This window comes from Crocodylus siamensis, chromosome 4 (genome assembly GCF_052110815.1).
Source record: "Crocodylus siamensis isolate JL-2025a chromosome 4, ASM5211081v1, whole genome shotgun sequence".
In the NCBI taxonomy this organism is placed as follows: Eukaryota; Metazoa; Chordata; order Crocodylia; family Crocodylidae; genus Crocodylus; species Crocodylus siamensis.
Genome location: NC_143398.1, coordinates 213,467,776 through 213,485,379, shown reverse-complemented (window position 1 = coordinate 213,485,379; position 17,604 = coordinate 213,467,776). Strand labels below are relative to the sequence as shown.

Below are 17,604 nucleotides of genomic sequence, written 5' to 3'. Positions count from 1 at the left end.
TATTCCAAAAGATTTTTACAAATTGTGTTTCACCAAGTATTAAAAAAATGTCATTGTTTATTCTGTCTGAGAATAGTCAGATATTGAAAGTTTAGCATTTTTCACTAAATGGAATTTCTGCCCTCTGCTCAACTTCAATGGAAGACCTGTTTTCTGAAATCCGTTGTAAGGATGGTTAATTAACTTAATAGCCTGATCTTGCTCACATTGAAGTCAATGGTAAAACTCTCATTAATTTTAGTTGTGCAGGATCAGGCCCTAGAAACTCAATTTTCTTGAACATATTCATGCAAAAACGCTAGCATAATTTCATCCAAACAAATCCAAACCATTCTTAGTTCTGAACAAGTGACCAAACTCGATGAGTGAAAACAGTGTGAAAGGGAAGTTGAAGTACTGAATAAGAACATACAACTTAAAACCAGGAATCTACTTTTTGAAGGTACATCTAAATAAGACTTTTGAAGAACACAATAATTGTCCTTTTTTGTTACTTGAGTAATACAGATTCATAATATACTTTTGTCCTCTGATAACAAATGTATAGGCATGGGATGCACAGATTTTCTTAGGAAACTCTTTATTAAGAACATAAATAAATACATTTGAAATAAGTATTCTAGATGCATGCATGTTTGGATACCTTCCACTTCCTTTTCCATGGGGAAAGCAAGTCATTTAACATGCTAGAACTGCAACAATTCATTTAAATGGTTCCTCTATTTTTTGTTCTGTAACTGCTAGCAACACAAGGCTAAAGATGGGCATTTTAGAGCACAGACTAAATTACCAGAAAATTAACATTATTCTAGGACATATTTTTCCCTAGGATCAAGATAATAGTAGACATGTAAAACCCAGAGGGCAAATTCTTTTTGACAGCTCTCAATTAAGGGATCATTTTAATATTAAGAAGCATTACTTGTAAAAGTCTAGAAAGGTTACTATTTCATAAAATTTTCTACTGAACCACAGTTTGATGACACAGAGAATTCATTTCAGTTTAATATAATTTACTTGGATTTTATTTTACATTACTTTTTTGATTGATGTCATTATGCAACTCATTTTGAAAAGTCTCTGAGCTGTGGGTTAATGCACTGGCTATTCACTCACACTTGACTTCGGATCCATAAGTGAAAATAATCCACAGAGCATTTCTGGAGTTCTCATCCTAATTTACATTTGCGTACATTACAAAAGGCACAGGGTAATTGTTCCTCTACTCAAGACAGACCCAGAAGTGGAATAGTAGATGAAAACTTTTATTCATTGGCAGAATTGTTATGAGGGGTGAGGGAGTGTTGCAAAACTTCTACATGCATTGTGCCTCACTTCAATAAATTTCTATCAGCCTTGCTTTTTAAATCAGCATTAATGAACAGTAAATTAATTGAGTAAAGAGAAAATCATGCAGCACTTGAAACTCTTAATGTTCTTGAATCTGAGGAGTACAGTTTGCATATGCATATAACCTTCTATTCTTATTGTCAGCCTTTGTTACAATATTCTTTGATATATATTGTGCTACTTTTTAAAACCAGTAATATTCTTACAGCATTAGCTGATTACGTATAGTGCAATTATTCAATTCTCATAATAGATTTTGTGGAAACTCTTCACAAGGTATTATTCAAGATGACAAGTGGCTGAGAAAAATTTCCAAACACCAAGCACACAGCTTCTACTGAGAGAAATAAGGTAATCATTTGGATAAATTTTCTTAACCATGTAACTCACTTTTAACAGTGAAAGATTGAGTATGCCCCAAAATGTACCATGGTTGATTGCGTAGAAACAATGTCACTTGTCAGTTGTAAAGAGGCCTCTGTGTTCTCTTGAAATATAAGATTGTCATAAAAATAGTATAAATAAAGGAATAATTTTAAATAAATAGATGTACTTCAGTAAAGAGGGTTAATGAATATTTAGGATAATTTTGGGATAATCATTCAAAAGTCAGTAATACTGCAGCATTAAAAATGACTGTGTAGGTTGAGTCACATTTTAAAATATTTTCACACTGGCAGAATACATGATCTTATTGTATGTTTTTACTCATAACCATGTATTATATAATGTTGTTATTATATATAATTCTATTGTCAGTTTTACTGTATTGTTTTAGCAAATGCTGTAAATAAACTACTATTAAACTACTACTAATATTTGCTCAATCATGAATACTCTGTATAACTGTATTATGGATCAGATATTATTTATTTATCTTTAAAAATATTTTGTAGTCATATAAACTATCTCAGGGTTAGTGTATTACATAATGAGGACATTTGTATCATTATTTCATAATGGTTATCAATTCCAATAGCAATTAAGAAAAATAACTGATCCCCAAAGCCCCCCTCTGCCCTTGCTCCCCCCTCCCCGGTGTGGAAGGGAATTAAGTATCCCAGTTTTTTCAGCTGCTGATGAAAATGAAATAGAGTCTGACTAACTTGCTTAATGCTGCAAAAAGAGCCACAGCTGTGTTTGGAATTCAGTAGTATCTGCTTGTACCACTGGACAATAATGCCTGTCTTTTGTGAAAGGTCATGTTTTATAATGCCATCATATGAAATAAATATTTTAGGAGGTGCTTTTTCAGCCAGGAAGAAAAACATTACTGAAATAGAAAAATAAAAAAAAAGTGTATGAAACAGCTTAATTTGCTAATTTTCCAGTATATGCAATTTGATTGTTTCATCTGTATTTCTAAATCCAACAGTATATGTGAAAACTGATATTAACCACTTACCTTTCTGCTTTATGCTATGAATGATTGTCTTTCCCTGTTCATCCATGGTCATTAGAAATGTAGTAACACATTCATTTTCACCTTGTATAGCACAGGGAATGGATTTATCCTTTGAGAACTCTATGGAAATCAAGTGCATCAAAATGTAATACAACAAAAAACAATGGGTTAATCTGTGCCATGGTGTTTTTAACATCCAGAAGAGTGTTAGGGAAGAGCAAAAGTACCTTGCAAATTTTCACTAGATAAATAACTTTTTATACCACTCTAAATTGCTTTTCTTTTCATTTCTGATTTTCCAATTACATTTGAGAAGAGCAGGTCCAGGTGCTGTCAATCTGTACTGACCATCAAGTGCACCTATCAGTCTGGTTTAGTGTGAATTTCAGTGAACTGGAAATACTTCCAAGACACTTACATCTAGCTGTCTAGGGAATATAATAGTCCTGATTATAAGACAAAGTAAACAGTATGTTCTCTTTGATTTAGAGCTACTGGTAGCATGTGTAGATTACATTTCAGGAGTAGATATTCACATATCAAAAAGAGACTGATACCATTAAAAGGACTGCCATTTATTCTTTCCACAATGCTATCCTTAGAGTTTAGCATGGCATTTATTGTCACAACAGTAAATATAAATTAATAAGAAAAAACTAAAGTTGTGGGATCACTGTAATGTGATTCAGTGGAAAGAAGATAAAAAGTAATCCAAGATGACAGTCTGCCCATTTTTACTTGTCCCTCCATTTAGTGTATTTCTGCAAGAAAACTTAATCTATTTTTTTTTTAAACTTTTCCCAAGCTGGGAACCTTTCATGCTGAGTTCATTCAAGAGGCAGTGGAGAAAAAAACCCAGCTGTGGCAGACAATAAAAAGAAGCAAGTTGATTGGAATATGAGACTGTATACCAATGCCATGATTTTAAGTCTAACGTGATATAATAACTTTATATAAAGAAAATATTTTGCTTTATAGAAATCCCTACAATTACCTCTATAGGTGAAGTTCTGTCGTTCCTTCTGTTACAATCCACAGGTTAAAGAGACATATACTATAGCTGTAATTGGCTTTACTTTTAATATATTTCAGAGAGACTAAATAAGCTTGATTAGTTTTAGAAACACAAGGAAATGTTTCAAATGAAATGTTATTGGCATTTAAGGTCACTCCATACTCAGAAACTCACATGAATTTGCTGAACCAGGGACTGCTAAAGAGTTCATCACATGGATTAATTGTACTGAAAAGCCCTAAACCTCTCAAACCCGCCTATCAAAACAAATTAAAGAAAATATATGCATAAATAATGAACTGGGGACGATAACTGAATTTTAAAGGATACATTTTATATGTATCATATTTACCTGAATCCAAGGCAACTTCAAATTTACGATGACCTAATAGTTAGATTCTATACATGGAAAACTACAAATTTGTGAAACTTTTCCACGTGTGGAATCTAACTATTGGAAGATAGTTTTAAATTTGTCTCCCCAAAGCAGCAGCAGGGGGCAAGGGGACAGATCCCTGGTTCTGCTCCTACCCCCACATTGGCTTCTTTGTCTGCTCTCCCTGCCCCTTGCCTGTGCATGCCTCCCTACTTTCTTTTCCCCGCCTCCACTTGCCCCAGAGCCTACAACTCTAGCACTTGCATGCCACACCCTGCCCCTTGTCCCTCCGATGCCTGTGCTACGTCTGCTGCCTTCCCCCTTCTGCCACCTATTTATTTGGTATTTATGTATCTCAGACACTAGTACACAGCACAGTTGTACTTGGAGCGGGCTGTCAATGCCCCCTAGATTGTTAGAAAAGGAATGTCACAGCAGAGTAAATGAAATTTACTCTAGAAATGTGTAAGGAAATTTACTGTAAGAAGCTTTTGGATTTAAGTCTGTCCTTTGTGCAATGAGATACAGTGTTATCCATCCAAGTAACATGCAGACAAACAAGTGTCACTTTGTTGTTGGTGGTGTTGTTTTACTTGAACACCAGCCTAATTCTATCGATTACAGCAGAGTTAAGAATTACATCAGAATAAAACTGGAGTCATTAGGCACATCTACATGAGGCTGCCTAATTTAGCTGTACAGTAAAGTCTCAATATCTACAACTGTGGCCCTATTAGGCCACAGGAAACTAACTCTGCAGCAGGTTAGTACTTGTAAATACAAGTATTATCCTATGGCAGAGTTCTTTAGTGTCCAGCAATGTGCACGTAGACACTGATGGGGCTGGCTGAGGCAAAAGGGAGCTTCAGTGCAGAGGCTGCCTGCCAGCTAGCCCCACACTAGTGCACCATCATGTCCCAGTCAGTACCTCTGTAGCCCCACCAGGCACCTCTACCAGCTGGGGCTGCTCCAACCTGGCTCAACATGCTGTGATCCCAGGTGCACTTTCAAATGCAGTGCCCGGGAGCTATAAATTTTGGCACAATATGCACTGGAGTTTATTGCTCTGTGCTAATAGCATGTGTAGATGCACCAATTAGATAGTAAATCAAGCCCTAAGAATACACAAAACTCTGATCTCTTAGTGGGTTCTTGGATACAATGTAAGTTCAAAAAATATTTAGGCCACGACATTTATCGCATCTTGTCTGTCTTTTCTGTAATAACACAAAACAAGATACATTTATCCTTTCCTCTTTCCTCCCGACAACAAACAAATGAACCAGTAAGTTATGCAATGGTAAAGTGTTAACTAAAAACCAAATAGATATGAAGGACAAGAACAAGAAACAAGGATTCCAGCTTACTTCCCTCTGAAGCTTTTTTGTATGACACTGGGTAAAGCAGCATGCAAATTCATTTTAAATAACAGGACTGTAATGTTAGTTCCTGTGCTTTTTGTTGCAATGCATGAATGGGCATCACAGCTAAATACAAATTCAATGGGAGATGTCAACTTTAAAGGGAGAACCATCAACTTATATTTTGTTATTTACACTAAAGTGAAATTAAACCATTTTCTGAAATGCTCCAAGGTTTTGTACATTGTTTTCTAAATACCCTGTATGGGACTTTAAAAATTGCTTTGTTATAACTTTCACAACGCGTGAGGAGCATGCAGCGGGCCTGATGCTTTGTGTGTGTATAGGTGCATGGGTTTCTTAAAACAAATTAAGCAATTTCACTTCATGCATGCAGAACAGTAACATAAACAGTATCCTCCATAGTTGCTGCATCGTCTTTACACAGTACTGGAGTAGGGGCAAGCATACAGAGGCAGCAACCTTCCTGCAGAGTAGTTCTAAATGCAACACTAAAATGAAACTGGGAAGTGAAACTGATGACCAACATAGAAGTGAAACTGACTCTGCAGAGGGCACTGTCAAGCACACAATGCAGGCAAACTCCAGCAAAAAAATCATTTTTTAATGCAGATTGTACAGTTAAGTACTCAAAATCAGGAAATGGCAAAAAGTTGCTTTACAAAGCAAATGGGATGCAGGGCTCTTAAGAGGAGAATAAAGATCCATTTTAGGAACTATATGAAGTGACCAAGCCTCCATAACTTCTTTACAGCTTATCAGATGTATTGGGACCAGGGCAGGACTTCACTGGAATTTGAGCCTCAGTCTATAGACTGCTATGTTATGCATGCACCATGCAGTCTTCTTCAGCTGTACACTTTGGACTTGACATTGACTTTAATAGGAATTGAATCTGATCCTTCAAGAGCCTAACAAAAACTCACATACAAAGCATAAGCTATATAGAGTTCTGGAAGGAGGATTGCTTGTTTGATTCAAACACAATTAATACATTTTTGTCGCAATAGTACCTTGATGGCCCAATCAGGATTTAGACTCTAGGTTCCTATGCACTATGAAAACATACCTAGTGAAAACATACCTATCTTGTGATCTAAGTCCAGGAAAAAATAAATACAACAAAAGAAAGGTAACAGTTACAAAGTTACACACTCACATGGGGCAGCTAATACACCGTTTGAGCAATTCCATTACAGGGCTGGGTTTTTTTTGTTTTTGTTTTTAGATCATCTTTTATTTTAAAGCATAATTTCTAATCAACGCCAAGTATAGGTACTTTTATTGAGGGCTATTTGTATGCCAAAAATTAAAAAAAAAAAGACCCACCACCTTCAGATACCTTGGATCAGGTGTAAAGTAGGTGAAATATAGAGATGTCAAGTACGTGGGAGGTCTGGTTTCTTTCAGGAAGAGGACTGTCACCTGAAATGTGTAAAACTTTCCACATGTCCATCATCTTAGCCCTCTCCTCCCCCCTCCCCAGGGAAAAATAAAAGTTGGTGCCTATGGTCAAATATACTTTTAAGCAACTTTTTTTGTGATATTAGAATGTAGCTATCATGCAGGTTTCACTGCAACAGTTGTTATCGATAGGAACAAAATCTAAAGCTAAAATTGCTGAAGAAAGTTAGGACTTGAATTAAAACATAGGTACAGAATCGAGATGAGGCATTATCTCTCTCCTGTGTATACTATGTATGGAAGTAGATTAGGCAATGGGCAGTTCCCAGATCTCATTACTATTTATAATGTCACAAAGCACAGTACTCTTATGCATCCATGGTTACACAGATCTGCAGTCCACTGACAACATTATGAAAAATGGTACTAATACCACAGTGGAAAAAAGGGGTTGTAAGGTATACGTTTCGAAAATGTTCATTCTACCCACATGCTTTTAAATAAATATTCAAACAAGCCTGTTACTCATTTGTCTGTTCAGTTTTGAGACATTTGCTACAAAAATATATTTCTTGTACTTTACCATAAACATGAGAAACTTTTTGTCTTTATTAGCAGCAGTACCAGGCAAAGAATTTTTCCTAGCCTTCAAACACTAATTACTTTTTATGAAAGTCCTTCAACTTTATGAAGTTAAAATAATCAATAATTTAAATTAATTATTAAGTTGTGGACTAAAATCTTTTCCCCCACAAGAGAAATACTTAGAATTTTTGCACTTCATATTTGTAACAACCACCACCATTGTGCTCAGGCTGATCTCAGAAAGGCTGTAAATGTCACTGCATTGCTTCCATCTGTGAAGTTGTGGGCAAGTGGCCAGCAGATTTGTTCAGTACCAAGATGTGGACACAGCATTCTGAATTGTTGCTCAAATTATTATATTTGCTTGATCAGAAGCTGAAGTCATGTCTATGATGTATGTACAGTACAGGTTGTGGCCTCAGAATTACAATACATCTGAGTACTGGATTTGTTGCCATTGTAAATAGAGTAATTACATACTTTCCAAAGTACAGCAATGAGAAAAGGTGCCCATCTGCTCTTATATGGTGATCCTATAAGGAAAAAGATAATCCTATTGACACAACAGTCCTGTTTAAAGTTACAAGTCTTTGTCTACAAGGGTAATATTTTATTCAAGTCAATACTAGGAGTTCCTCTTGATTTCAGTGGGGTCCCTATATTGACAGTGGAGGGAAGAACCCTATTCCAAGAAGTTTAAAAACTTCTTGATCAAATGCAACAAGGAGAAAAACATCTGAACTGTGCACTAATGCAATTTGTCTGTTGAACTTCCCATTGCAATCATTAGAATTCTCAATGGTTAATCTATTTGTAAGATAATAGAAACCATACCGGGCTTCACGGAATGGGCATGATTTTACACTTAGATGTTTGAGTCAGGATATTGCTGTCATTGGGGTAGTATTTGTGTACAGAAGGCCAGAACTTAGTGAACTGGTTAGGAAACTAGTTGTATACTAATGGGTTAGTTAAGCTGGAGGGATATAATTGTTCTGACTGATATTGACAAAGATGTTTTTTGGTCCCTAATTACAAAACAGAAGAGGATTTAATACTCTCAATGTGGATTGTCATTCATTTGGTCAAGCCCAATGATTACCACCCATCAGAGGGAAAAGTTGCAACTGTTTTCAAATCCCATGTGTACTTTACATAAAATTATCACAATTAAAATTGCCACTAATAAGTAAAATATAATAAGTGTACAAACCTTCTGCAGTACTGACAGTTGCATCAACCAATTTACATTTTTCACTGCATTCTCCTTGTAACTGTTCATCAGAAGCCAAATAACATTCAATGCAGATCCTTTGAAAAATAATTCAAGTACTCATCAATCTCTGTCTGCCACAAAGCACTTGAATATAAAAGAGAATATGCCTGCTGTCGACATTTTAAAAAGGAATTAACAAAAGGTCCTGTGCTATAGATACAGTAGTTCTCAGAAATGTGATAGGTATTGCCACAAAACAACCCTGAATTAAGGCCTCTTTCTCTAAGCTCTTGTTAGCTACCAGACAGAACCTGAGGCAGCATTATTCATGTGTGTCAGCTCAAAACATGGGGTTACTCATACATAATGTTCATTTTCCAAGATAAAGGTTCTGAATTAAGTATACACTAAATACCATTCAGAAGAATACCCACTAAATGGACTAATATTTGATATTGCCTTAATTTAGAGGAGGCCAAGGCACTTAATATAAATCTTCCTTTGTTGAAAATCTGTTGAATAATGTATTATATTTACCAAGAGACTAAAAACCTTGCTCAGGTATCTTAATAGATGTCTCTAGAATATGATTCACTACTCTCAGGAGCTAATAATATAAACACTAAATAAGCTAAAGCAACTTATTGGAAAAGCAACTTCAAAATATATTATTGGCTTTATTTAATTGTAGAAAGACCAGAATCTTATTTAAAAATAAACTGAGGGTCTGGTCCAACTCCTTCTGAAGTTGATGAAAAGCCACTCTGATTCAATGGGAGTTGGAGCAGGTCCAGAGTCTGGTACTGAAAAGAGAAAAGAACATAAAGTTTGCATATGAAAATTGTTACCACCGGCTATATTTAAACAATTCTGGGTTTAAAGCATCAACTCATTTAGGAGCTAAGACTCTGAGAAGAACACTCTTGTCAGACTGACAGTAAAATAAAAAGAAACTGGCCATTACAGATTTGCATTGAATTACATCCCTCTAAGAGAATAATGCTGAGGCTACTGAGGTTATCTTCACAAGATGGGGACAACCTTATCTCTCTCAAGTAAATCACTGAATAGAGTGAATGAGTGCGTAATGGGATAGCCCCTATCAGATGTAGGTACATTCAGTATTGTTGGTGTTCTTGTCATATTTGCCATGTTTCTCAAAGTACCACCCTCTTTCTCAGACACCTGCCCATGGATCTCTGTCACCTCTGACCTGGTCTTTTGGCTCTCTTTCAGCTGCTCTAGCTAAGTTTTACCAAGTCTTCACCTCTCTCTCTTGGCTTTTCCAGCCATGTGTTTCATTTACTGTGACAGTGACAGAGAAAGGGAAAAGAGGAAAATGTCTGACAAATAAGTGATATGGACTATTGTATTATACAATGAAGAAACTAACTCAATGTCCATCATATACCTAAATAATATATTAGTCTGTTGAATTGGTCAATGTCTCAACAGCAGCAGTATAATACACTGCATAATGTACTTATATTCAAGGGCTATCTTTATTCAATTAATATAAGCTCCCAACACTGAGGCCTGTACAAGATACATTGATCTGCTTGGATTTGATTCAATTGCTATGCAGCTCCACAGGGCAAATTTAGCAGTGACATAAATGGTGGTGGGAGAAGTTACACAATGTGGACCAAATTTTCCTGTCAGTAATTGTGGCGCAAATTGAGAATAGGGCAATGGACTTTCAAAGCAGAATGGAAGAGAAGCTGGCCTCACTCAATGGAAACCAATATAGGTGGAAGAGTAATTAGATCTTCTTTAACTTGCTTTCAGGGAATGTGCAGAATGAATGTAACTCCGCATTCTGTGGACCAGTTCAATATCTGGCCTATGCATGTAGTTTTACCTATTTTCATCGCAGTTGAATTTAGCCCTGAAAGGCTTTGGGATAGTACAGACAAGAATGTATATGCTTAGGGGCATGGGGCTGATCTGTGTGCTAGATCAGGCTCACAGACCAGCCCCAGGCACTGGAATCAGAGCAAAAGGCTGGTCTATTGTGGGCATGTCATGCAGCACACACCCCAGAGCAGCCCTGCTTCGCTGCCTGCAGTGCATGTTGGCTCTGGTCCAGGGCTTGTGTGTAGAGCTGGTATGCAGCATGCTATATGAGGTGTCCATGCTGGACTGGCTCTGGTGCCTGGGGCTGGTCTGTGAGTCCAATCCAGACCAACTCTGTAACCAGTGTGCAAGAGCACTGCACACAGCAATGTCCAGCAGGGCATCGTACACAGCTCCCTGTGCTGCTTTGCAATGCACACACTCAGTTCAGATCTGTGCTTGTAGCATATGCCAGCCCTGGTTCAGGGCTTGCACTCCAGGCGGGGCAAGCATGGGGAGCATGCTGCATGTGGCATCTGTGCCAGCCCTGCTTTGCATGCTTACTCCAGCATTCAGGGGTTGTCTGTGGGGCCAGTCCAGACCAGCCGCAGCCAGCGAACACAGCCAGTCCAGTGCAGGCTCTGCATTTGACACACGTCCTGAACTGGCCTTCTGTGTTGTGTGCAGTGCCTGTGGCACCAGGTCCAGCCCTGAATGCTGCATGTAATGCACAGGGCTGGGGCCAGTGCTTGCTGCATGTGGCATGCAGGGTTGGTCTGAGATCCATGGGCCAGAACTGTCCCATGGGCTGTATCTTTGATAACCCTTGTTTGGAGACCATGATTCACTTTACATTCTTTTTAGTTGCTTTCCATGGTCTGCTACCTTAATATGCAGGCTAGGTGTTTTTTACATGCTCACAGAATATTACACTGCTTTATTGCATTCAGTTCATGATCAACTTATGTTTGAGGCATATATTACACCACTGTTTATGTCCCCACTGAACTGGCTGGAATACTTCCACTGAAGATGCACCTGTTTCAGTCAAAGTGCATTTAGCAGAATTTGGAATATTAATTACTGCACATCTGTGACTCTGGAGTAGGATCTCAGAGTGGAAGTTGGCTCTAAGGGTTCATGGAGAGAAGTGAATTAACACAAGTTGCAAATGTTATTCTGTCATTCTGTTCCATGAACTCAGTGGGATTCGACATCATTTCAGAGTATTACTCAGCTTTTTTAAAAACAGAAGCAGAAGTGAAATTGTGACATTGTATCCTGACAATTGAGCCTTCGGTATTTTCTCTAAGACTCAGTGTGAAATCTCCAGGAGCTAAGAAACATTTAATTTTTCTACATTATGATTAAACCACATGGGAGAAGCAGAAAAGACATCAGGTTTTTGTATTGGGACCTAATAACAGTGGGAAGAGCACTCCTGGGATTTCTGAACAAAGTAAAAAACACAAACATGGTAAAACCAGTACTTACCGTTTGGAACTGCAAAGGTCACCACACATTGGACACTTGTTACATGTTTTACCAGAGGCCCCAGGATGTGTGCAAACACATGTTCCACAACTACATTCACCTCTTCCACTGCACAGAATACCATCCTCAGAAACACAGGAGTCAGTGGTAGTTGTGCAGTTACAGTATTCACCAGTCCATCCACTGTGGCATCTACATTCACCACAGTCACAGTCACCATTGCCTGGAAAAATAAATTATTATTTTCCAAAATCAATGTTATAATTTAAAACAGAAAAAGGAGTGATTACAAAGATTCTATTTAATAGATATTTTCACTCCTATTAGCCCACCTCCCATTAAAAAAAGCTCTTTTAAGTGTAAAGTAAAAAATAAAGGCTGCCAATACATGTACTGAGGGGTGGGAGGTGTTTTAATTAAACTGGTTCTTGGAGAGCCACTCTAATTAAAACACCTCACTATCATGTGTATTAAGCCCCCATGGGTTTAAAAATGGCTGCAGGATGCTTTATCTAAACCTCATTTGATAAGGTTTAGATAAAGTGCCCTAGCAGCCATTTTAAAACCCTTGAGGTAAGTCCAGATGAGCGCACACATGCCCCTTACAGCATTTCAAAGCCCTTTGAGATGCTGCAAGAGGCATGTGTGGGAACAAAACCACATTCCACACACTGCAAATTTGCAGCATGGGGGTAATATTAGTCAAAAAATACCATGCAGGGCAGGCAGCATGTCAGCCACAGGGAGCTGGACCTGGGCTCCATGCAGGTAAATTGGGAGTGGAGGTGGCTGGAGGAGGGGCTAGGGGACCATGGGGGCCCCCTGCCAGCTCCATTCCCTGCCCGCTCCTCGAGCCCCTGGGTTGCTGGCCCACCTGGCCCCATGCCCCACCAACCCCCCCCCGAACCTACCTGATTGCTGCCCCACCCAGTCCCAGCATCCCAGCAATTAAAAAAAAAAAGCCCCACACTCACTGGCAGTAGCAGCTGCCTACAGGGTCACTGGGGCCTTCTGGTACTACCCCGCCCTGCACAGCACAGGGCAGCCATGGATAGTGGGGACTGGCCCTGGCAACCTAGCACCCACACTGCCACTGCCCCATTGTGCAGGTGTGGCTGAGATTGGCAGGGCAACACACGGCTCCATGCACTGTCAGGCAGCTGGGAACACATAGGCTGAGTGGTGCTGGGCCCCGGGTGACAGCTGCAGCAGCCCCAGCTACCTGATAGTGCACGGAGCTCCACAGTGCCCTGCCAACCCCAGTCATACCTGTGCAATGGGGCAATGGCAGTGAGGGTGCGAGGCAGCCAGGGCTGGTCCCCACTACCGCCTGCTGCCCCATGCTGTGCAGAGGGGCTCTTCCAGGCCCCAGTGACCTCTACAGCCACTGCTACTGCTGGTGAGTGCAGGACTTTTTTTTTTTTTAATGTGCTGGAGGCTGGGGTTGGATGGGGCAGCCATCAGTGGGTCTGTGGGTGCAAGCAGGGGATGGGTGAGGCAGCCACTGGGGGGATTGCAGGACCCAGCAGGGGCCAGGGCCAGGTGGGCTGCAATCTGGGGGGCTGGAGGAGCAATCAGGGGTGGGGCATGTGGGCCCTGAGGGGAGGGTGGTAGCCATGTGGCCCCTGTTGGGGGGCTGTAGATCTTGTGGGGGGGCTGTAGCCCTGTGAGAGGGCAGTCCATGAAGTATGAAGGGGGACTGCACCCTGCGGGGGGCAGGGGACCCACCCCTCCTGAGCAGTTCACCTCTCACAGTCCCCCCACACTTACCCATACACCCCACTGCCCCCCATATTCCTCCATAGCCACCCACATCCCCCCACCCTTCTTCCCACCCCACCTTCTGCAAACCCCACATCCCCCTAGCACACACCCTGTGTGCCCACCTGCCAGACAGGATGAGGCCTGCTGGCAGGAGCTGTGGCTGCAGGGGCAGCTGTCCCCACATCCTCGTTAGTGAAGGGGTCAGTTGGAGCTCTAACTGCTCTATGGTAAGAAAACCAAAAGGGAATATGCAAAACATATAGGTATTTAGAATTAATTTTATTATGATGATAGAGAAACTGGTAGTCTTCCAAATTGCTTTAACACTGTAGATATATCAATAAAATATTGCCCAATTCATTGCTGTCTCTCTCTATATAAATAGTGGTCTTTCTTTTTTAATTGTGGAGGAACATCGATTTTGGGATATTTTACAGAGTGACTTTGGGATTTTTTTATCAGAGATTTTGCAGTTTTCAAATCAGGAACACCAGAATTCCTGCTAGGGAGGCAAGTGGCAGGACCCAGGCAGAAGAGTCTGCTCAGAGCTGGCACCTTGGACCGAGCTGGACATGGCTGACCTCCTGGCCAGTTGGGGCCAGGAGGACATTCTTTGACAGTTCAAAGCAGGCCACCACACTGACAACATCTTCTGGGCGATTGCTGCCCAGATGGCCAGGCAGGAGTACACATGGCAATCGTGCTGCACAAACTCTGCAGCCGCAGCCCATGGGCGGCAGGCCCAGAGAGGCAGATGCCTCTACTGGCTGTGCAGTTCCCATCTGGGACTGGTGTGCAGCAGGTCACAGCCAGGCGGTAGCCCCCACTGCCAGACTGCTGCAGCGGGTAGAGGGTGCAAGGAACTCTCAGTTGTGCCAGCTGGACTGCTGAAGCAGCCCTAAGGGGTAGTGTCCTCAGGTACCAATTGGCCGTGCCCCAGTAACTCCTGTTTATTTGTATCCTTCAAGTATTGTGGGCTCTAAGGCCCACCTGGCTAACTAATAGCCCCTACTGTGTGGAGCCAATGGGTGAAAGATACAACAGAATTCTTGGGACAAAAAAGGCAAAAAACAGGATAGGAGTCTTGTGTGGGTCAAAGGGTCAAAACATGAAAATAAATGTGCCTGAGAGGGACACTGAGCAGAGCCCCCTGGGCCACACCCACCGGTCCTCAAAGGCATCCAAGGACCCGATGGGGGTTGCCCACTGGTAGACCTGGAGACGTGCAGGGACAAGTGAGAGGAAAGCGGTTCTGCAGTCTCCAGGCACCTTCCTGGCCAGAGCCTCCTTCCTGGTCAAATACAGGGCCCACTAGGACAGCCCAGAAACTCCTGAGAGTGAGTTGCCCTGAGCTATTGCCAGGGCAGCTTTTTACAGTGCTGGGGCCAGCACAGGTGCTGCCCCCAGGCTCTAGTTTCCTCTGGCTGCAGATCTGGGAGGAGCCTGGCAGGGTTATTTTGCCCCAAGTGGCACAACTTGCACCACACCAAAGTGAGTGCCCAGGCACATGCACTGAGGCAAATAGCCCCGGCTTCAATTTGCACTGCTTCTATTTTAGCTGCTGCAACTGCACATGCCTGCAGCATGTGCACCCATGGGGTGCATCCACACATGCAGGCAAATGTGCTTGCAGCAGCTCAAATAGGAGTGGCACAAATCTGAGCGGGGGATTTTGGCTCAGTGCATGTGCCCAGACATGCACCTTGGTGTGGGGCAAGTTGTGCCACTTGGGGCAAAATAACCCTGCCCACCTCCTCCCGGATCTGCAGCCAGGGGGAGCCAAAGCCTGGAGCCAGCCCAGGTGATTACTCTACCCAGCACTATAAAAACCTGCCCTGTGCTGGCCGCAGCAGTACAAAAACCTGCCCTGGCAAGCAGCTCAAGGCTTCTTGCTCTCAAGAGCTTCTGGGGCCTGGCCAATTGGTACCTGGGGACACTACATCTTGTGCTAGCTAATGGAGAGTTCCCTGCAACCTCTACCCACTGCAGCATGGGCAACTGGTGCCTCCCGAGTTGGGGGGGCACTTGCCCCTCCAGGGCCAGTCAGCAACCAGGGGGGAGGGATCTCCCCACGGCTGATCTTGCCAATCTGGAAGTGCCAGTGGTGTGCCTGGAAGGGCCAGGGGCATACCCGGAAATGCCAGTGGTGCTTCTCCTGGCACCTCCAGTCTCTGGCTGGCACTCTCAGTGGGGCACCAGTGCTCACACCTGCCACCCAGCCTGTTGCCTAAGTAGGGAATGCTGCCTGTCTAGCACTCTCAAGGGGTGCACATGCACCCCTGTGTACCCCCTACTCATTGCCACTGCACTGCAGCAATCTGGCAGTGAGGACTGCTGCCTGGCTATGACCTGCTGTCACCTGCGACAGCATGTGGTCCCAAGGCTGTGCACCTGCCAGACCCATATGTGGACTGCATGGCCACAGCAGAGGCATCTGCACCTCTGGGGCAGCCGCCAGTAGCTGCACAGTGGGCCTTTGTGTGGCACTAGTGCCATGTGTGCTGTCTCTTTGCCATGTGGGCAGCTATTGCCCAGAAGATGTTCTCAGTGTGGTGGCCTGCTTTGAACTGTCAAAGCATGTCCTCCTGGCCCAAGTACCCAGGAGGTCAGTCACCTCTAGTTGGGTCCTGAGTGCCAGCCCTGAGCAGGTTCCTCTGCCTGGGCACTGACACTTGCCTCACTAGCAGGAATCCTGGTGTACTGTATTTAAAAACTGCAAAATCTCTGATAAAAAAAAATTCATAATTTCACTCTTTAAAATACCCCAAAGTCCATGTTCTTCTATAAAGCAATTTGGAAGCTTACCAGTGTCTCTATCACTATAATAAAATAAATTCTAAATATCTCTATGTTTTGATGTTTGCTTTTGGTTTTCTTATCATAAAACAGTTAGAGGTCCCCTTGACCCCTTCACTAATTAGGAAGTGGGGACAGCTGCACCTGCAGCCACAGCTCCTACCAGCAGGTCCCATCCTGGCTGGCAGCTGGGTACAAAGGGTGTGTGATGGGAGGATGTGGAGTTTGTAGGAGTGGGGTAGGAAGTGGTGTGGGGGGATGTGGGTGGGTGTGTAGGTAGTGTGGAGAGATGTAGGGGGGCTTAGGGTGTGTGGGTAGGTGTGGGGTTATTATGGGGGGACTGTGAGTGTGGGGGGACTGCTCAGGAGGGGTGGATCCCCTGCCCCTCCACAGGGCACAGTCCCCCCCCACAACACATGGATTAACACCCTCTGCAGGGCCACAGCCTTCCCCTACAGAGCCCACATTCTCCTCCCCCCCCCCCACATGATCCAGAGCTTACTGGCAGCAGTAGCAGCCATTGGGGCACTCAGGGCCTCCTGGAGCAGCACCCCTGAGCAGCATGGGGCAGCATGGCTCAACCCTGGCTGCCTGGCACCCTTTGCTGCCTGTGTCATATTGCACGGGCCCGGCCTGGCTCGGCGCAGTGCCATTTGCCTTTGGGTAGCTCCAGGGCATTCAGGCTGTCACCCAGGGCCCTACGCCGTTCACAGGGACCACCTGTCATGCCAGACTGGGTTCTATATGCATGGAAGCAGCTCAGCCTAATGGTACATGGGGCCTGCGCACATAAGACCTAACTCAGCATGACAGGCAGTCCCCGTGAGCAGCATGGGGCCCTGGGTGACAGCCCAAGTGGTCCATAGCTGCCTGAAGGTGAGCGGTGATGTCGTGTTGAGCTGGGCCAGGCTGGGCTGGGCCCCCACAATGTGGCACAGGCAGTGCCGGGTGCCAGGCGGCCAAGGCTGAGCCACACTGCTC

At 42.9% G+C, this 17,604-nt stretch overlaps 1 protein-coding gene across 3 annotated transcripts in view; it reads right to left on the bottom strand.

Annotated features, from left to right (window-relative positions):
• The window catches only part of ITGB6 (integrin subunit beta 6), a 112,616-nt gene that overhangs the window by 14,569 nt on the left and 80,443 nt on the right, over window positions 1–17,604 (bottom strand). For 2 of the 3 annotated variants that reach the window (XM_090045628.1, XM_090045630.1), the window contains 3 exons: window positions 12,064–12,286; window positions 8,731–8,828; window positions 2,756–2,875 (listed from right to left, as the gene is read on the bottom strand). In XM_090045628.1, the coding sequence (XP_089901754.1) occupies window positions 2,756–2,875; window positions 8,731–8,828; window positions 12,064–12,286 (441 nt within the window). Of the gene's footprint in view, window positions 1–2,456; window positions 2,624–2,755; window positions 2,876–8,730; window positions 8,829–12,063; window positions 12,287–17,604 lie in introns of all 3 variants that reach the window. The other variant, XM_090045629.1, reaches the window with a different exon arrangement.